Source organism: Mirounga angustirostris, unplaced genomic scaffold, assembly GCF_029215605.1.
Source record: "Mirounga angustirostris isolate CCGP_5_RB_7025 unplaced genomic scaffold, mMirAng1.0.hap1 SCAF_5, whole genome shotgun sequence".
Lineage (NCBI taxonomy): Eukaryota > Metazoa > Chordata > Mammalia > Carnivora > Phocidae > Mirounga > Mirounga angustirostris.
Window position 1 is genome coordinate 163,732,351 of NW_026991713.1, and position 20,461 is coordinate 163,752,811.

The 20,461-nt window shown below is 53.0% G+C and overlaps 2 protein-coding genes across 5 annotated transcripts; one reads left to right on the forward strand and one right to left on the reverse strand.

The window, feature by feature from the left end:
- The first annotated feature begins 1,967 nt into the window (after positions 1-1,967).
- On the forward strand, positions 1,968-8,744 carry CTF1 (cardiotrophin 1). Of its 4 annotated transcripts, none has more exons than XR_010411964.1 (3): positions 1,968-2,282; positions 3,652-3,770; positions 5,480-5,502. XR_010411964.1 is itself a non-coding variant. In XM_045875371.3 (3 exons), exons 1-3 carry the CDS (start codon positions 2,464-2,466, stop codon positions 5,939-5,941), a joined length of 603 nt encoding a protein of 200 aa, XP_045731327.1. In that variant the 5' UTR covers positions 2,332-2,463; the 3' UTR covers positions 5,942-8,744. The 4 variants fall into 4 exon arrangements, 2 of the variants coding, with proteins under 2 accessions (XP_045731327.1, XP_045731326.1); XR_010411965.1 differs by lacking the exon at positions 5,480-5,502 and adding an exon at positions 3,871-3,892; XM_045875371.3 differs by lacking the exon at positions 1,968-2,282 and adding an exon at positions 2,332-2,488 and having other exon boundaries at positions 3,655-3,770; positions 5,480-8,744.
- On the reverse strand, positions 7,402-12,828 carry LOC135364308 (cardiotrophin-2). The gene is made up of 3 exons (XM_064590325.1): positions 12,813-12,828; positions 9,328-9,464; positions 7,402-7,860 (listed from the first exon to the last, which is right to left on the reverse strand). Exons 1-3 carry the CDS (start codon positions 12,826-12,828, stop codon positions 7,402-7,404), a joined length of 612 nt encoding a protein of 203 aa, XP_064446395.1.
- Between the last annotated feature and the right edge of the window lie 7,633 nt (positions 12,829-20,461).

Sequence of the window (20,461 nt, forward strand, 5' to 3'; positions counted from 1 at the left end):
CCCCGTTTCCTGCTGCCGCGCCCCGCCCCGGCCCGTCCCCGGAGCGGCCCGGCGGCGCGGGCGGCCAGAGCCCTTGCCTGGAAGCCGGCCAGCCCCGCCCCGCCCGGGCCCGCCCCCTCGGGGCGCCCCGACGCGCAGCGCCCCCTACCCGCCGCCAAGAGGGAGGGTTGGGGACAGCTTGGCGCCAGGACTCGCGCGGCTGGGCTGAGGAGGTGCGTTCAGACCACGTGGGCACGGGGAGGGGGAGGGGGCGCGAGAGGGTCACTGTCCCGGCCCGCGTCCTCTGCGCGGGGGCGGGGGGCGGGGGGCGGCCCCGAATGCTGTGTGCAGGGTGTGTGTCCAGCCTCCCCTGGCTGTCACTCCCGCACTGTCCAGGTCTTCCTCCAGCCATTCATTCAGCGGTCTATTCACTGAGTGCCCATGACGGGCCAGACGCCGCAAATATGAGTAAGTCTCCACCCACCAGAATGGCTAAAATGAGAACGACAGACCATATCAAGTGGAGACAAAGAAGTAGAGTAACTAGACCTCTCATGTCTCTGGGGGAGTGGAAATGGGTAGAGACGCTTTGGAAAACTGGCAGTGTTCTAGAGAAGCTGAACTCACACGACCCAGCAATGCTACTCCTAGGTCATTAACAGCCAACAGAAGTGCGTGGGTATGAGCACCAAGAGATGTGTACTGGAATGTTCATAGCACTGTCCATAGCAGCCTCAAATTGGAAACAGCCCATCAAGAGCAGAGTGGAACTGAACTGTAGCCTGTTCATACAGTGCACAGAGCAGAGTGATGTCCTGCTACAGCCCACAACAGGGACATGTCTCATGAAAGAAATCAGATACAACAGTACACACTGTGTGATTCCTGTTACATGAAGTTCAAAAGAGACAACACTAATTTGTGGTGTGAGAAGTCAGGATAGTGGTCACCCTTGGGAGAGGCTACAAGGGAGCCCCTGGACGGCTCGTGTTCAGTTTCTTAATCTGGTGATCTGGTGCTGGTCCTCCGGCCCCCAGTATATTTACTTTGAATAGTCATCAAATTGCACACTTTTCCCTATGTATATTATACTTCAATTAAAAGTTTACGTAAAATGAGTGTGTTTTGGTTGAGTTTATTTGAATCTGTGTTTGCTGGCAGATATGACATGTGTTACTATGTGTGTTTCACGGGCTTGGCTCTTGGCCCTGCGTGTTTTGGTGTGATTATGTCCAGAGGGGTTAAGGTATAGGAGGGGGATTATGACCAAATTTCTGGAGCCAAACTGCCCCTGGGAAAATCCCAGCTCTTCTTGTCCAGTGACCTTGGACAACTCACTTATCTCTATTCCCTCAACTATAACATGAAAGTAAGTTAATATGTAACTCCTGGAACAATGCCTTGCACATAGTAAATGCCCAATACATATTCACCGTTAGTAGGTGTGTGATTGTGGTCCCTACCAACAACAGTCTGACTTCAACGGCATCTCCTATGCTCTCTGTCAGTTAATACCTTCCTTTATTCTGGCAGTTGTCTGCTCATGGTAATATCCTCATGGAAGGAACACAGGCCTCCTTCCCAGTCCCTTCACTCACAAACCCCATTACCTGCTGTTGGTTATGGTCGCCTCCATCAGACGGTGAGCTCCTCAGGGGGCCAGAGACCCAAGTATGGATGGTCTCTGGGTTCCAGAGACCAGGACAAGTAGGTGCTTGGCAATCACTTACTCGTATTAAGTGCGTGCAGACCTTTCATCGTTTATCTGCACCAGGTCAGTGGGGTTGACATGTCGGTATGACCCCCCTGTACCTGACTCTGAAGCTTGTTCCCGGGTGAGAATGAAGGTCTACATGCAGTAGATCAGAGGGGTTCTCGTACTGGGCCTGGTAAGGTGAAGTGAGCGGCTGTTGTCTACTCCCCGTCTAGTAGGTGTGCCGAGAGAGGGCAAGCAGAAAGTATCTAAGATAGGCCAGGAGGTATTTGTCTGGGCAGGTGTGGCCTAAGCCTGAGGGCCCTCAGAGAGGCCTCTCTCGCACCCAGCTTCCCCCTTCCCCCCCAGGCAGGAGGGAGGACCAGCACATTCCTGTCTTGCCCGCTCCACCCTCTCTTATCCACCGCGCCCCACTCCCAGCTTTCTCCGAAAAGAAGCTCGCTCACCAAGCCCTCGCCTGAGCCTCCTCCTCCCAGCGGTACCAGGGCTGCTTCCCAGGCCCCGGCACACCCAACCTCAAGGTTTTGAGCCCACCACGCAGACAACCTGCCAACCCCCCTCAGGCCCCTTTCCTGACTGGGCCGCGCAAGTAAGGAGCTGAGCTCAGAGCCAAGGAATCCAGCCTGGGGCGGGCGGCGGGGGTTGGGGGGGAATTGTTTGGGGTCTGAGCCCTGATTGGCTGCGCCTGGGCCACGCCCCTGGCCCTTTCCCCCTCTTCCCCCCCCTCGGAAGGGGGGCGTGTAGGCAACCGGGATCAGCCAGGGGCCAGCATGAGCCGGAGGGAGGGAAGTCTGGGTAAGGGGCTGAAGGGCTGGATGTCGAATGCCTGAGGGGAGCAGGGGTCAGAAGGGCTGGAAGCTGGGGTCTGGGTCCCCACCACCCCCGGGTCCGGGAAGGGAGCGGCCTGAGCTGGGGAGAGCAGGGCCCGGGTGTCAGGTAACGAGCGGGTGAGCTGTGGGTGAGCTGTGGGAAGGGACAAGCGCCAGAGTTTAGCGGAGGCCTGGGCTGTGACTTCAGGGACCTGGGCTCAGGGTTTAGATCACAGGTTCGAGTACACCCTGGGGGAGAGGACTGGGGTCGCAGCTGGGGCTGGACGCCTGAATCCTCTGAGTATTGACAAAGAATCAGAACTGGGGACCAGAGGGAGGGATAGAGTTAGGGAAGGAAGTCTTTGGGCCTCAGGAGCTAATGAGTGACAACAGGAGACGAAAGTCGAGGCTGTTAAGGATAGAGACAAGCGGTGGGAAACTCTGGCGCGGGGAAGGGGGGGCGGGGCGGGAGTTGCCGCGCCGGGACTACATTCCCCAGCATACCTTGGCACGTGCGCTGGCATCTCGGGAAATGTAGTCGTCCTTCCGGGGCTCCACCCCCTAGCTTGCGCTAGGAAAGGTTAGTCATTGATGCTGCAGGTGTCCAGTCCAGCGTCTTGCACAGACTGTCCATCAGTTTCCCAATCTGTAGAATGGGTTTAAAGGAGCATTTCGTTTTGAAGTTCTGTGCTTCAGTGATGTTAAATTTCACCAACAATCAGTGATGTACGGGGTTATATGAAATCTTCCCTCAAAGGGTTCCCAGGCTAAGGCCGGTTCACACAGATAAAAGAGCTGTTGAAAAAACAACCTTGGGAGTATGAACAAATGGCCTTAAGTAAAAGGAAAAGGTTAATTTAAGGAAGAGGAGAATCCGGACGCCACACTGAGGAGGCAATATTTGAATTTGGCTTTAATAGGATTAAACAGTGATTTGGGGTCAGGGAATACATTTCAGGTGGGACAACTGTTTGGCAAATGTCCGGTGCCTCGTTTACCATCAGTTGGAATGGGACAGAGGCTGCCTGGCTTAAAAGTTAGAGAATTCAGAGCAGAACTGTGGATTCAGGAAGGAAGAGCCAGCCTGGAAGCAGTAGTCAAGGAGCAGCGGTCTGGGCTGCCCTCATTCCTCCCCCCTTTTCCCACCAGAAGATCCACAGGCTGACTCCTCAGTCTCACCCCTTCCCCACTTGGAGGCCAAGATCCGTCAGACACACAGCCTTGCCCGCCTCCTCACCAAATATGCCGAGCAGCTGCTCCAGGAATATGTGAGTGGGAATGGGGGTGGGGGTGCCAGAGGCCTGAGGAACGGGGAAGTACAGATCACAGAGGTTCCTGACCACCCATTTTTCCGACCTCATTTCCCAGATACAGAAATTGGAGCAAACCGGAGGACTCTCCCTGTTTTCCAAATGCCCCTCTGTCTGCCTCAGCTTGGAGGTTCCCCCCACAGTGCATTAAGACAGAGGCTGAGGGGCGCCTGGGTGGCTCAGTCGTTAAGCGTCTGCCTTCGGCTCGGGTCTTGATCCCAGGGTCCTGGTCGAGCCCCGCATCCGGCTCCCTGCTCAGCGGGGAGCCTGCTTCTCCCTCTCCCGCTCCCCCTGTTTGTGTTCCCTCTCTGTCTCTCTCTCTCTCTGTCAAATAAATAAATAAAATCTTAAAAAAAAAAAAAAGACAGAGGCTGAGAGAGTGAAAAGAATTCTGATCTGGGAGTCAGGAAACCTAGGTTCCAGGCTCTCTGTGGTCTTGTCACCTCACCTCCAAGAGCCTTGGTCTCCCCAGCTATAAAAGGAGACAGTTTGACAAGATGAGTTGTGAACTCTTCTACCTATGCTATGCAGAGAGACCGAAAAGGGTTTCAATCTGGGGCAAAAATTCCAGCCCAAGAGGGGACTTTAACAGAGGAAGGGAATCTGCTATCTTTGGTTGGGCATAGGGCCCTGCCCAAGGAAGGAGGATATTTCCATCAGTTACTCTAGTGTAATGGAAGGAGGGTATAGGCCTGCTAACTTGCTGTGACCTTGGGCACTGATTGTAATATGAAAAAATAATGATGTAACAATTATGCAAGTGGGGTAATAGAAAGAACTAGCTTTGTAGTGCTATGAACTTGGGTTTCAAAATCCAGCTCTGTCCTTTCCTAGGTGGATGACCTAGGGCAAGTCAGTTTACCTCGTCAGCCTCCATATCCTCATTTGTAAAAATCATCATCATAATCATCATACCCATTTGGAAAGATTAGGAATAATGTATTTAAAGCAGCAAACAGTGCCTGAACCAGAGACAAGATGTTAGCAAAGGATAAATGGTATTGTTGTAGCCTTTTTACAAATTACAAATCTCCTTTAATTTCTTCGTTCATATAACAGTTATTCATTGAGCCCCTGCTGTGTGCCAGACGGGTGCAGAGGTGGTGGGGGATGCGGGGAGAGAGTGAAACAGACCAGGTTTCTGCAGTATCTGTGTGCTTCTCAGGCTGGGGAGCCGATCCCCCATTTTACAGATGAGAAGCCTGAGACTTAGAGAAGGGAAATGGTTTTGCATGAAACTGCACAGCTAGCAAGTGGTGGAGACTGGATCGGCACCCCGCTCTGTAGGATAGCATTAATAAAATCGCTGAGATTTATTGTGCCCCTTCCGTGGGCCAGGATTTGCCTGAACCATTTTAACATGCTCATAACTACTCTTACGAAGTTGATCCTGTTGTCTGCGTTTGAGAGACGAGGAAACAGGCGCTGGTGTAAAGCCCGCTTTGTGTGTGTGTATGTGTGTGTGTGTGTGTGTGTGTTGTAGTATCTCCAACGCAACAGCTGTGTTGGGAGGAATGCGTCATCTGCGAGGGGGTAAACTGAGGCCCTAGAGAGCGGAGGAGAGCGGGGAGTGGAGGCGTTCCGTCGCGCCTCGCGGGCCCCCCTTTCGCGCCCCCCGCCCCGCCCCGCCCCGCCCCGCCCCGCCCCTGACTGCCGTGTCTCCGCAGGTGCAGCACCAGGGAGAGCCCTTCGGGCTGCCGGGCTTCTCGCCCCCGCGGCTGCCGGTGGCCGGCCTGAGCGCCCCGGCAGCGGGCCACGCGGGCCTGCCCGCCCCCGAGCGGCTGCGGCTGGACGCGGCGGCGCTCAGCGCGCTGCCGCCGCTGCTCGACGTGGTGCGGCGCCACCAGGCCGAGCTGAACCCGCGCGCGCCGCGCCTGCTGCGGCGCCTGGAGGACGCGGCGCGCCAGGCCCGGGCCCTGGGCGCCGCGGTGGAGGCCGTGCTGGCCGCGCTGGGCGCCGAGACCCGCGGGCCCCCGGCCGAGCCGGCCGCCGCCGCTTCTGCCGCCGCCGCCGCCGCGGGCGTCTTCCCTGCCAAGGTGCTGGGGCTCCGCGTGTGCGGCCTCTACCGCGAGTGGGTGAGCCGAACCGAGGGCGACCTGGGCCAGCTGGTGCCCGGGGGCCCGGCCTGAGCGCGGGGCGCGGGGCCGCAGCTCGCTCGGCGTCCGTCTTCGTCTCTCAGTCGGGGCCTCGGGAGCTCCGACCGTCTGCGTCTCTCTCCTGCCTCTGTCGTCTCTCTTTGCTTTGTATGCTCTCCGCGCCTCCCTGCCGGACCTCCGTGTGTTCGTGACTTCCCGTGTCCATCCTTTCTTGCTTCGCCCCGCTTCTTCTCCACCGCTTGGGCCTGCCTCCGTCTCTCTTCGGTCTCCCCCTTCACCCGTCTCTGGGGGGCCTCTTTGTCTCCCCCTTTCTCCATCTCTTGGCTCTCCTTGGCCCCATGTGAGCATGTGTACCTCTCAGCCTCATCTCAAGGAGGGGACGCCTCATCAACTCTGGCCTTCCCTGGCCAGGGAGGTGCCTGCTAGCCCGGGTGGGAGGACCACCGCAGACAGATTGCAGCCACCTTCCCACAGCGTCACTCCCCCTGCTGCGCTCTCCCTCCCGCATCCCGGCCCTTTGGGTGGGCCCTGCTTGCTTCTCCCTTGGATGTCCTTCCCCTCCTTCACCTCCTCTGCTCTGTCCCTGCACCTCCCCTCTCCCCAAGCCAGGTCTATGGAGAGAAAAGATCAACAACACCTTAAAAGAGTTTATTTCTGAGAATAAATTAATTTTTTGTAAATAAAATGTTTAAAAATAAAAAGAACACTAGAGTTACCGGTATATATAGTTGTTGAAAATGGGGAGACACCTTTGAGGAGAATAGAATCCTTGGGGCACAGCCTGGTCCCCCAGACAGACCCAAAGGCCACAGTATAAATAGGAGAGTCACAAATGCCCCCAGGCCAGGGATAACATCAGTCACTCTAGAACAGGAAGTGGATGTGCCCCGAGCTGGAAACATCTACAGGAGTCTTCCTTACTTTTTTCAACTGGACTTCCATTGATCGGGAAGTGAAGTCCCTCAAGATGGAAAGTTGGAACAGTGGCCCTAGTCAGGGAGGTAGGCTAGGGGAGGCAATGAACTCCAGCAAGAAGGGAGGCCTCTCTGCTCAGAAAGCCCATAGCTTCCCACAGGAAGTGAGGTAGAGACAAGAAGGCAGCCCCTCGACCTCCCCAAACTTACAGGAAGAGGAAGGTCTCAGGGAGAGCCCAGGAAAGAGACCAGCTGTCCTCTCCCTGCAGAGTGGGAAGTAAAGCCTCTTCAAAAAGGCACTTCTTTCCACCCAGGATGTGGGCAGCCAGGACCACTGGCTTGAGACTCCACGAAATGATACCTGTAGAGTCCCACCCAGATCTGGAAGGGAGGCCATAGGACCTAGGCAGGAAAGGCCCAGGCAACAGGGACTTGGGGCCTGGTTCCTAGGAAATATTCCCAAATATACACGCCCTGTCGGCTAGACAAGACGTGTCTCCTTTCTAGCCAAGAAGCAAGGGAGAAAAGAGTCCATTGGGAAAGAAGTGTTGCAGCCTCTGACAGGATGTCCTGCCTCCTCTATCTGGGATATTTGGCCTTGAGCAGAGCCAAGTCCCTCACAGCTCGGTCTGTCCAGTGGCCATATTCCCGGGTCACTACATAGCCTCGACATTTCCTCTCAAAGGCTGAGGCTCCGAAGGGGACAGCGCCGAGAGTGTCCTCCTCTGGGGGGATGGGCAGGCCCAGAGCAGTCATGATTGCAGCCATGTTGCCCAGCAGGCCTTGGGCCCTGAGTCTTGCAGCCCCGAGCTGGGCCAGCAGCATAGGACTGCCAGGGTTCAGGTCTCTCTGGTCGTCCCCCACGAGCTGGAGGTGCTGGGTCAAGGCCAGGAAGGCCCCCTGGGCATGGCTCAGCCGCTCCCCATCATCCAGGGCATGCCAGGTCTTGAAGGAGACGACGGCAGGAGGCAGGCTGCTGAGCTGAAGCTCAGGGGCTGAGAAGCCAGGGTCACTGAAGGGGCTGCCCTGGTACTGGAGCTGCATGAGAGACAGAGACAGACGGGAGTGCAGGGACTAAAGTGGTCCCCCGGGGCTCCCCCGATTTCACATCTGACATCTTCCCAGGGGAAGTTGGTGGGCATCTCCTAGCACAGAGCCTCGCAGTTTCATGTACAAGTTGTACAACTTTGAATCGCAGCTTCAGTAATTGCCAGTCGTCAGTATTCTCGTGCAAATGATAAGTAATATATAGAAAGCACTTAGCACAGCTCCTGGCGTACAATAAGGGCGTAATAAGCCACTGTTTATAATATCTTAATATCATGACACTGTGATTATATTATTTATTATACTATTTTCAGTCTAAATAATTGACAATGTAGTTAGAGTCTATATGGTTCTTTCTTATTCATAGCATTTAGTTGTTTGTGCTTATTTTATTAGAATCATTAATAAATAATTGTTAACATTATTAAATTTAGTTGAGTGCCTTCTCCATTAAAGTTCTCGCCTCCACAAACCTAGACCCACTGAATCTTGGTGCATACTGATAAATCCCCAAATTGATAGACCTCCTAGTCCTACATCCCTAGTTCACAGGTGAAGAAACTGAGGCTTAGGGTGCCCAAAGCTACCCAGGGAATGGTGGCAACTATGGGACTAGAAACTAGATTTAGTAACTTCACATGGACCTGGAATATAGTACAGTAAGAGGAGTCACAAACCCTGGCTAGGGGCCAGGCGGATCGTGTAACTTGGGGAAGAAGGCAGAACTCAGATGGGGTGAGGGGCTAGGAGGGCCCCTGTGCCTGGTTGAGACAGGCAGCCACGTTCAAAATTTGAACAAGTATTTCATGGCCCGAACAGAAAACATCTGTGGGTCAGATTCAGCCAGGAGACTGCTAGTTTGAGCTTCTAGACGGGGGGGGGGGGGGGGGGGGGGGGGGGGGGGGGGGGGGGGGGGGGGTCTGATGCCACAGACCTGGCTTAAGATCCTGGCACTGCCAGTGATTTAGCTGTGTGACCTTGAGCAAATTATTCACCCTCTCTGAGACTCAGTTTCCTTATCTGATTATAATTCCGTCCCTCAGAACTGTTTGAGGAGTCAGCGAGATAATGGGGATGGGTGCCCAGCATAGCATAGGGCTCACGTGAGCACCCAGCACGAGGGGGTTGTGGAAATAATCACGACCCTGTAAAGTCTTTCTTTGTTTGTGCTCCCTTTGAGTCTTTTAAGAGTCCTGCAAGGTGAGCAAAAGCAGGATCACAATTCCATTTTGCAGATGAGGGAGCTGAGACGGAGAGAGAGAGAAGGAACGACTAGCCCTGGGTCGCCAGCTATCAGTGACACTGTCCGAGCGAGTCTCTAGTTGACAGAGCCCCGGAAGCCTCAGACTCACGGAGGGGACCTTCTCCTGGCCTTGCTCTGCTTCTGCTACCCAGGGCTGGGCCAGGAGGGCAGTGTCCCGCTGCCCTCGTCCCCTGCTTGTGCCCAGTGTCACTCACATAAGTCTGAAGCAGCGTTGATGTATTCCTCTGCATGTAGAGGGCCAGGCTGTAGGCTTGACTAATGGGCTCAGCTGGGGAGATGGGGGCCCCCGGACTGAGGGGTGACAGCAGCAGGGGCAGCAGGCAGAGCTGAGCTGGTGGAGGAAATCAAAGGTCGGCATCCACTCGGACCCCGAGCCCGCCTGCTGGTTCATTCGTTCTGTGTCACAGCTCCTCAAAGCGGCATAGCCCTTGAGGCCTGCAACAATTTTGTGGATCCAAGTCGGGGCAGCAGCACCGTGTAAGATTATTTCCAGCCCAGAACGTTCCCCTGAACCCCAGACCCGATGTATTCAACTTCCTGCTTGACATTCTTGGATATCAGTAAGCATCTCCACTCGAAGTATCCAATCCTCAGCTCTGGGGTCCCCTTCCACCCTCCTCCCCCAGCCTTCCCCACCTCAGGCAAGGGGGCTTCCATTCTTGCCTTTGCTCAAGTCAAAAGCTGGGGTCCTCTTTGGTGCCTCATTTTCTCTGGCTCTCCACATCCACCCCCACAGTAAATCCTGTCGGCTCTGTCCTAAAAACGTAGTCAGCCAGGCTCTGTGTTTCTTGATCTGAGCGCTCATGACAAGGATATGATCACTTTGTGAAAATTCATTGAGCTGTACACTTCATGAGTCGTGTACTTTTCTTTTTTTTTTTTTTTTTAGATTTTATTTATTTATTCATGAGAGACAGAGAGAGAGAGAGAAGCAGGCTCCCAAGGAGCAGGGAGCCCGATGTGGGACTCGATCCCAGGACCCTGGGATCATGACCTGAGCTGAAGGCAGATGCTTAACCATCTGAGCCACCCAGGCGCCCGAGTCGTGTACTTTTCTGTTTGTTCTTTTCTTTTCTTTTCTTTTTTTAAAGATTTTATTTATTTATTTGAGAGAGAGAGAATGAGAGAGCATGAGAGGGGTGAGGGTCAGAGGGAGAAGCAGACTCCCTGCCGAGCAGGGAGCCTGATGCGGGACTCGATCCCGGGACTCCGGGATCGTGACCTGAGCCGAAGGCAGTCGCTTAACCAACTGAGCCACCCAGGCGCCCTCTGTTTGTTCTTTTCAATAAAAAGTTTTAAAAGTTGAGGGGCACCTGGGTGGCTTAGTCGTTAAGCGTCTGCCTTCGGCTCGGGTCATGATCCCAGAGTCCTGGGATCAAGCCCCGCATCGGGCTCCCTGCTCCGCAGGAAGCCTGCTTCTCCCTCTCCCACTCCCCCTGCTTGTGTTCCCTCTCTCGCTGTGTCTCTCTCTGTCAAATAAATAAATAAAATCTTAAAAAAAAAAAGTTTTAAAAGTTGAAAAGATGCATCCAGAATCTATCCACTTTCCCCCTCCTTCCGTTGCCACCCCCCTGCGTCCCAGCCACCAGACCTTCTCCCTGGACTCTTAGAACCAGCAGTCTCCCCCACCCCCGTCTCTGCTTCGACCTTTGCTGCCCTCCCCCCAACAGCCCCCCAGTTCAACTAGATCCCTCCTGTGCCTGAACCCTCCCTCTGCTCGCACCTCACACAGTGGAAGTGTGTAAACCAAAGCCCTCCTGCGGCCTACAAGGCCTGGCCCCTCTGTACTGTCCTCCCATCCCATTCCCCCTCAGGCCTTCCTGGGCCCCGCCGTGGCCACCCCCAAACCTTCCCAACCCTGGCTCCTTCTTGTTCTTCAGGCCTCAACTCAGATAAGCTGTCCTGACCAGATATCAAAAGCCCCCTCCCCCTCCCCGATTTATTTCTTCTTTCTTTTTTTTTTTTTTTTAAGATTTTATTTATTTGCCAGAGAGAGAGAGAGTGTGAGAGCACAAGCAGGGGGAGCGGCAGGCCGAGGGAGAGGGAGAAGCAGGCTTCCCGCTGAGCAGGGAGCCCGCAAGGGGCTTGATCCCAGGACCCTGAGATCACGACCTAAGGCGAAGGCAGATGCTTAACTGACTGAGCCACCCAGGCGTCCCCCTCTCCCTGATTTATAGTCTTCAGAGACTTGCTATTTCATTATTTATTTATTTGTCTGCTTGTTTGTTACTGTCTCTGCCCCTAGAATCTTGTCTCCAGGAAAGAGGAAACCTCCCCTGATTCATTTGCTGCTGGTTCCCCAGCACCTAGCACAGAGCTTAATAAATATTTGTTGAATGACTGAATGCTGCTATGAACATCCTTATCCCAGACTCTTTGGGCACTTTTGAAAGTGGGAATAAGGGGTGCCTGGGTGGCTCAGTCGTTAAACTTCTGCCTTCAGCTCGGGTCATGATCCCAGGGGCCCGAATGGGGCTCTCTGCTCAGTGGGAAGCCTGTTTCTCCTTCTCTTACTCCCCCTGCTTGTGTTCCCTCTCTCACTGTGTCTCTCTCTGTCAAATAAATAAAATCTTTATCAAAAAAAAGAAAGAAAGAAGGAAAAAAGAAAGAAAAAAAGAAAAAGAAAGGAAAGAAAGAAAAGAAAGAAGGAAGGAAGGAAGAAAGAAAGAAAGAAAGAAAGGAAGAAAAAGAGAGAGAAAGAAGGAATATCTGGATTGGAGGGTGTGCTCATTTTAAATTTGAGTAAAAGCTGCGAATTGTCCCCTTACAGCTCAGGCCCAGTTATGGTCCCAGCTGAGGCTCAGCGGGGGTGGAGGGGGGGAGAGATTGCCTAAGGTCACCAGCGGGAAGCAATGGCGATGAGAGGCAAATTGGGATGGCCTCCTTTGTTCCCCTTTCTACATTCCTGAGTTCCCTAAGTTCAGAACTTAAGGGAAGGCTGAAAGTGAAGGCCCATTCATTCATTCATTCATTCATTCAAAAAATTGGCTCACTGCACTCACCTTATATCAAACTGGCATTATAATTTACGTACTTTTTTTTTTTTTTTTAAGATTTTATTTACTGGGGGCGCCTGGGTGGCTCTGTCGTTAAGCGTCTGCCTTCGGCTGAGGTCGTGACCCCAGGGTCCTGGGATGGAGCCCCACATCGGGCTCCCTGCTCGGCGGGGAGCCTGCTTCTCCCTCTCCCACTCCCCCTGCTTGTGTTCCCTCTCTCGCTGTGTCTCTCTCTGTCAAATAAACAGAGAGAGGGAGAGAGAGAGAGGGAGAGAGAGAGAGTATGAGAGGGAGCAGGGTCAGAGATCATGACCTGAGATCATGACCTGAGCCGAAGGCGCTTAACCGACTGAGCCACCCAGACTAATTTACTTACTTATGACGATGATGTGTATCGTCTGTCTGCAGAATGAAATCTCCATGAGACCATAGCTTTTTGTCTGTTTGTTCACTGCTGTATCCCCAAATGCTTGGAAAACTACCTAGCACATAATAGGCACTCAGTAATTCTTCTTGAATGAATGAATGAGTGATGAACGAAGCCTTCTGTGTGTAAGGATTTGGAGGTTCCTAGCAAGCAAAGACAGCCAGGTACCTGAGTCCTAAGGGCCAGAGAGCCCAGAGAGTACCCCTCCCCTCCTGGTCTCTAGGCCCTGGCGCTCCATCGGCCCCCCCACACTCACCTAGCGGATAGCTCATGTTCTCTCCTTGGCTCCTTCCTCTCTCCAGTCTCTGGGTTTTTCTGGGGCACCTGTCCTCCTGCCCCTCAGGTGGCTTTATACCTGGGCTGAGCGCTGAGGCCGCCCAAGAGGGAGGGAAGGAGTCACACCCTAGGGCGGGTGTGGGGGGGGCCCAGGTGCAGAAGCCCCAGAAGCAAGGGACAGGCAGGGAAGGGGACACTGAGGTGACACCCTAGTCCCCTACAGTCCCCAAACTCGACCTTAAACCCTGGTTGCTGGGAGGGAGGGTCAAAGGCGGGAGGGGATTATCGGGGGACAAAGGGGCCGCCCTGCTCCCTGCTGCTCCGCACGTCCAGGGATCCAGTTTCTCCTGAGGAGGCCGCCTCCTGCTCCGCCCCGCTGGGACCCAGGCCTTGGGCCCTGGCTTCCGAGGAGTTTGGAAAAGGGGTGGGAGTGGTGGCATGTGAGCAATATCACCCACGCCGAGGTACACGCTTAGACACAGGAGCGCGCGCACGTCTACACACACACACACCACACGTTGGCACACGGGCCCACACCAGACATGTGAGCGCACTCATGTTCATTCATTTAAATAGTATCGACACCTACTGTGTGCTTGTCCCTGTTCCAGGTGCTGGGATAGAACAAAGAACAAGTCAGACAAAATTCCCTGCCCTCGGGGCGCCTGGGTGGCTCAGTTGTCAAGCCTCTGCCTTCGGCTCGGGTCATGATCCCAGAGGGATCACGGGTGTGGCTATGTGCACACAGGTCTGCATGTACCCACGTGGACACGTTTGCACCCTCCTTCTGTAGCATGTGTAGGCCCGGCAGGGTGCGTGTGGTTCCGTAGACGCGGAGGCCACGTCCACTAGAGCATCAGCTCCATGAGGGCAGGGTTTTGTTTTGTTTTTTTAAAGATTTTATTTATTTATTTGACAGAGAGAGACACAGTGAGAGAGGGAACACAAGCAGGGGGAGGGGGAGAGGGAGAAGCGGGCTTCCCGCCGAGCAGGGAGCCTGATGCGGGGCTCCATCCCAGGACCCTGGGATCATGTGGCGCAGACAGGTACATACGTGGGTGGACACACACACACAGGTGCAGCTGGAGGGCAGGACTCCTGAGATCGAGCCATGTTTTAGTCTCTGCTGTCCTGGAAGATCTTGGGCCAGTGGCTGCCCTCTGCCCAGACAGAGCACCGTACAGACACACAGACACAGACCTAAGGCCCTGTCCAGCTGGGGAAGCCTCAAGGCCCAAGGGGGTAGCTGAGTTCTGGTCCTTCTTCACAACGTCCCCAATCTCTCCATAAGGGAGCATTGTCCAGTTCTCAGCCTCTGCCCACCCACTGGGTCAGAGTGCTCGGTCAGACCTCCACCCTGCTCCTATCCAGTTGGGGGATGGAAGACTGCTCTACCTTCCTCCCTGGTGTGGAGAAAAAAGGCCCACAGCCTTCCTGCAAAGGCGGGAGATACATCCGTTCACTCCTTCAGCCATGTCTACATTCAGTCAGCAGATTTCGATGGGACCTCTACTGTGGGCTGGTACCAGGGTGAATAATAAGATGGGTCCGGTCCCTGTCTCACAAGGGTGCCCAGTCCAGAGGGGAAGACCAACAACAAATGTGTGAACTGATAAAAACAAAATTTCCTGAAGCAACAAAGTGCTGAGAAGAAGCCAAAATAGGTTGATATGATTACCTGGTGGTGGGGGGGGGGGCGATTAATAAGGAGCCTGAGGCCCAGAGAGGGACAGCTACTTACCTGGGGTCACACAGTAAGGCTAGAACAGATCCTAGACTCCCACCTCCCAGCTTGGGACCAGGTCTGGGGTGTCTCTGATCTGAACTGTGAGCTGAAGGAGGGAGAAGGTTGAAGGAAAGTTGGGCTCTGAGGTGGGGGATCCTAAATTGGATCTCCGAGGCGGGGGGCTGCCAGGGTGCCAGAAAGGGCCTGTGCTGGGCAGTGGTGATGTCAGGGGATTAGACTAGGCCCTTTGAGTGGGTGCACTGAGGCGTAGGCAGGGCCAGGTAGTGAAGGGGGAGGTGGAGGAGGAGGAGGAGGGCAGGAGGGGAGGAGGGGAAGAGGGAGGCAGATACTCGATCTGGTGCTATTCACAGGTGGATGGTGGACGTGGGGCTGGGTCTCACCCCAGAGGCCAGGCTCACTCTCACCCAACCCCACCACCTCCTACTTCTCTTGGGGGCTTCTCTTTCTCTCTCTGTCAACCCCTAGGTGCCCTTCACAGCTGGAGGAACTGGCCCCTAGCCCAGGCCCAGCTTTATCACAAGGCATCTCTCTTGGCAAAGGTCATCAACTCTGCCACCCTGACCATCCCCACCTTGCAGCCCATCTGTCTCCATCACTGTTTTAGTCTCATCAGAAGCTGATGCCTGGGGATCCCCCCAGCTCAGGAGCAGACTTGGGTGTGAGTCCTGCCTTTGTCTGTCGCTAACTGGAGCGAACCCCCCAACCTCTCTGAGCCTCAGCTTGTTTCCTCATCTGGAAACTGGGTAATACTTCCCACCACCCTACCCACCAGGTGCCTTGATCCCTGCTATGAGGACCCTCCTAGGTCCCTCAAGGGTTACCCCAATGGCACAGAAAGCCTCCAACCAATGGCAAAAGCCTTGATGCCTCATGACCCCAGGCTTGGAGGCCTATCCCCACCTGCCATACATATGCTTTCAAGAGATCTATCCTGTCCCTCCCTCAGGACACTGAAGCATGACCTCAGTGTCATCCAGCAGGTCACATATTGAGGCCCATTCAGAACAAACAAATGGGAACTCCAAGCCAGATCCTCACCCTGACCCCCGGTATTAAGCCCAACCCCATCTCCCCCACTACAAATCTTCACCCCTCCCTCTCCAGGCAAAGGGAATAGCAAGTACAAAGGCCCTGAGGTGGGAGCATGCATGAGAGGTTTCAGGAACAGACAAGGCCGGCAGAGAGGGCAAAGACACTGGTGGTTGGTGAGATATGACAGATGGGGAAGAGCAAGACTCATCTTGCACTCTCCCACCATCTCCACATCTTCCTTGACTCCCCAGTGCCCTCAGGATACAGTCCTAACTCTGCAGCCTGCCCTCTGAGGCCTGCAATCCCCCAGTCCCCGTGCAGCCTTGCAATTCACTTCTTGCTTTTCCCCACCTTCTACCTGAGGCCCACAACCCACTTACAGGCCTGATCAACACTAGGCCTTCCTCAGGTAACTCTCCCTGCATAGAAAGCTCTCCTGCCCCCCCTTCACCCAACACAATCCTTCTCATATTTTAACCTTCAACTTGGGGTTTTACCTCCTCTGGGAAGCTTTCCTTGTCTCCTCTGCCCCCTCGGGGCTCCCACAGGTCCCCAGGTTCCTCTGTCCATTTATTGATCACCCTACATTGTCATTCTTGGTCTCCCAGTCTTTCTTCCCAGTGTGACAGGAGGCAGGGACTTCTCAGCTCTGCAGCTCCAGCACTGGGCCCGGTACAAGGGTGACACCTCAGTGAGTGTCAGGTGAAGGAAGGCAGGAGTACCATGGTTCCAGCCGGAGGCTCTGCAAAGCCAAGCCAAGGAGGTTGGTCGGCTGAGCAGAACACCTATGTGAGTGCCTCATCCTAAGGGGGCTGCAGGCCAAAGGGGCAGTGAGGGTTTGGCCTGGGGTTGTTCTAAGCTCTTCTGTACAATATCTCACGCTTCCTTTACAGAACCCCATGGAGTGGATAGTATTGTCTTCCCATTCCACAGATGAAGAGATTGAGGCACAGCAAGGTTAAGTGATCACTTCAGGGTCAGGCGGCTGGCAGGGAACCGTGCTAGGATTTGAACCCCAGCTCCAGAGCCAGGGTTCTTCATTGTTATCATCACTTCTAGTTTCTGGGGCTTGACACTTTCCGGCTCCTGGGGCCTTCCCTCAGCTCCTGGTGCCCTGGTTTCCCTTCAGGGTTATCTGACAAGGGCCTGGCATCCCCATTTTGCAGATGAGATGTAAGAAGGAATGAGATGAGAAGGTAAGAAGGAAAAGAATCACATTTTTTAGCCTCTTTTGTATTACCAGTCACTTTATATGCAGATGTTATTTCATTTAATCCTTGTAACAACTCTGGGAAATGGGTTTTATGATTACTAATGAGGTTTGGAGAGGTTCAGTGACTTACGAGGATCACACAGTGAGTGAGTTGTAGAGACCTTGAACGCAGGACTGGCTCCAATGTCTGAGCTGTTCCCTGCTATCCCCAGACGAAGCTCTTTTCTTGTCCCATTATCTGCACCACCGTCTGTCCCAAGCTGGTTGGACACCACGATGACCAAGTGAGACACACAGACCCGCCAGTGGTCTGCCTGTATGTCCTAATCCAGGCCCAACTCAGCCCTCGGCCACCTCTGGAACCCAGCCAAGCGTTGCGTCTGCTTCCTGAGCTGCCCTCGACGGGAGGAAGAGGGCCCGAGGAAGAGGTGTACAAACCCTGTCCTAGGAGCAGAGTCTGGTGGGGATCTAGGGGTTGGGTTAAAACTGGGAGAAAGCGGAGTTAGAACCGGCAAGGCTGTCCCTCGGCTCAGCAGTTACCCACTGAATTCTCACTCTGCGACCTGAACTTCCCAGAGAAGTAACACATAAACAGAGTCTAATCGGATGAGCAGACTCTACCAAATAAGAAAAACTACTCCAAAGTTCTACTATATGAAACACTGTGTGACGGAGATACAGAACGGGACAAGTAGGTTAATGGAACAGAATAGCAAGACCAGGAATAGACCCATGGATACATAGCAATTTAGGATATGATAAAAAGGTCATTTAAAATGAGGGAGGATAAGGATAAACTATTAAAATAAAAGGCAGGGCGCCGGGGTGGCACAGTCAGTTAAGCGTCCGCCTCCTGGTTTCGGCTCAGGTCCTGATCTCAGTGTTGTGAGATCAAGCCCCACGTCGGGCTCTGCACTCAGTGAGGAGTCTGCTTGAAATTCCCTCTCCCTCTGCCCCTTCAGCTCATGCTCTCTCTCTCTCAAATAAGTAAATAAATCTTTAAAATAAAATAAAAGGCATTAGGATAGCTGGAAAATTATATGGAAAAATTTGAATGAGATCCTGTAATGCATGCAGCCGGTGTCCCACTCAGATCCCTTTGACTAGCAGGGCACCTAGCTCCTGGCTGTTGTGACTGCTGGTGACTGGTGACCCACAGCTGCCTCCTTCTCCCTCTGACCAAGGGACCCATTTACAGCAAAGGAAACGTGGTGGTGGACACACTGCCATTTGCTGTACCATCCAGAAGCTGCCGGCCTCTTAGGGTAAAGGAAGCCTCTGGAAGGTGCAGCTTGAATGCTAGCATGAAGAGGACCCAGCACTATTTTTTAGGATGCAATATATACCTTAAGCCAATGGCTGTTTTATGGGGCTGTGCCCCAGAGCATAGGTATATGAGTCTGGAAACCTAGGATTGGAAGCAGGAGTGGCCCTGCTTACCATCACTTCCAGTAACCTCCTTGGGGAATTTGTGCTGCCAGCCCCCTAACTTCAGGCCCTGTGCGTCTAGAGATCCTAATTCCCAGAGTGGGGAGGAACACTTCTGCCAGGAGCCATGCAAGAGTCCCAGTGAATTTTGAGCTACGCCTGCCGCCTGGTCACTTTGGTCTCCTTGTGCCAACAGACCAGCAGTCAAAGAAAGGACTTGTCCTACTGGCAGGGTTAACAGACCTTGGTCATCACCAGGAGGTAAGACCGCTGCTATGCAATGCGGTCAGCAGGAAGATGTTTAGCACTCAGGTCATCCCCTGGGACATCTCCAGATAGCCATGATGAGTCTGATTTGTACCATGGCTTGATAGGGCATGGTAACTAGGGACTCGCCCCTTCAGGGTTGAGGGCCAGGGTCAACCCACCAGGTAGGCTATCGGGACCAGCAGAAATACCAGCTGAAGTCAGGAGTAGAAGGGAAGGGAAGGCTAAAATGAGTGAGTGGCAGAGGAAGGAGATGATGACTTTCAGGGGAGGCTCTAGAACTAATTCTCCTCTTCTAAGTTTACCTAGAAATTGTGACCCATCAGAATCCTGGAGAAGCTGTACCTGGATGGAGTGAACTTCAGGGGGAAAGCAAGTAGATCTGAGCAGTGCAAAGGTGAACTGTAGTGCACGCTCTTGGGGCCCCGCCAGATCCCTTTACAATCGTACACCCATCGCCCAGCTGCAACCCCCCCCCACCGCCCCGGTCTCTGGAGAACTGTCTAGCACCCCTCCTCCCGGCCGACCCTGGCCAATGGCAGACTGGCACAGATGTAAGAAAGGCCTTACTTACCTCCAGGCGGAACTAACCTGGTAGTACAGTTTGGGTTCCAGAGCTTTCTCTAGGATTAAACCAAAGCTAGTCCGCAGCCAAGACCACATTCTTGCTCCCATTTCCTCCCTGCCCTATCTGATGACCTCATTCTTCTTCTTCTGAGAACCTTGTCCCAGTTGGTCGAGCCCATCTCAGGCTGTTCCTGGGGAACATAACCCGAGGCAGATCCCTTTCTAATACCATTAGGAAGAAATAAATGATAGATTAAAGATTTCCATGTGAAAGAGATCTCTGAAATCACTAAGCAAAAATATAGAAGAATGTTTTAAAAGCTTGGGCTTGAGCGTTAATTACAATAGCCAAGACAATGCAACCACCTAAGCGTCCATGACAGATGAGCGGATAAAGAAAATGTAGTATGGACATACAATGGGATACTATTCAACCTTAAAAAAGAAGGAAATCCTGATATTTGCAACAACATGGATGGACTCTAAGGGCATTATGCTAAGTGAAATAAGTCAGACCAAGAAAGACAAAACTGTATGATCTAATTTATTTGTGAAATCTCAAAAAAATGAACTCATAGGAAAAAAGATCAGATTTGTGTTGCGAAGTAGGAGTTGGGGGGGGTGAAGGAATTATGTGAAGATGGTCGAAAGGTCTAAACTCTGGTTATAAGATAAATAAGTAGTGAGGATATAAGAAATAATGACGATAGTTAACACTGCTGTGTGATATATTGGAAAGTTGCTGAGAGAATAAATCCTAAAAGCTCTCATCATAGGTAAAAACATTTTTGTGTAACTACATGAGGTGATGGATGTTAACTAAACTTTTGGTGGTAATCATTTTATATATATATATATATATATATATATATATATATATATGCGCACCTGGGTGGCTCCGTCAGTTAAGCGTCTGCGTTAGGCTCATGCAGTGATCCCAGGGTCCTAGGATTGAGCCCCTCATGGGGCTCCCTGCTCAGCAGGGGTGTCTGCTTCTCCCTCTCCCTCTGTCCCTCTCTGGGTTGTGCTCTCTCTCTCACTCACTCTCTCAAATTAATAAATGAAATCTTTATATATATAAAGATTATATATATATAAGGTATATATATACTGGGCAACTGGGTGGCTCAGTTGGTTAAGCGTCTGACTTTTGGTTTCTGCTCAGGTCATGATCTCAGGGTCATGAAATGGAGCCCCATGTCAGACTCTGGCCTCTGCTCAGAGTCTGCTTGAGATTCTCTTTCTCCTTCTCCCTCTGCTCCTCCCCCTGCATGCTCACTCTTTCTCTCTCTAAAATAAATAAATAAAATCTTAAAATATATATATATCTATGTCAAGTATTTATGCTCTACACTTTAAATTTGTACAGTGTTAC

What these genes read in the sequence shown, in the direction of transcription:
- LOC135364308 (XM_064590325.1), bottom strand. An exon ending in CAACGCTGCTTCAGACTTAT is followed by an intron (nt 7,861 to 9,327) that starts GTGAGTGACACT and finishes TCTCTCATGCAG; the next exon opens with CTCCAGTACCAGGGCAGCCC.
- CTF1 (XM_045875370.3), top strand. Translation starts at nt 2,464, where the DNA reads ATGAGCCGGAGGGAGGGAAGTCTGG. An exon ending in CCGGAGGGAGGGAAGTCTGG is followed by an intron (nt 2,489 to 3,651) that starts GTAAGGGGCTGA and finishes TTTTCCCACCAG; the next exon opens with AAGATCCACAGGCTGACTCC. An exon ending in AGCAGCTGCTCCAGGAATAT is followed by an intron (nt 3,771 to 5,479) that starts GTGAGTGGGAAT and finishes GTGTCTCCGCAG; the next exon opens with GTGCAGCACCAGGGAGAGCC.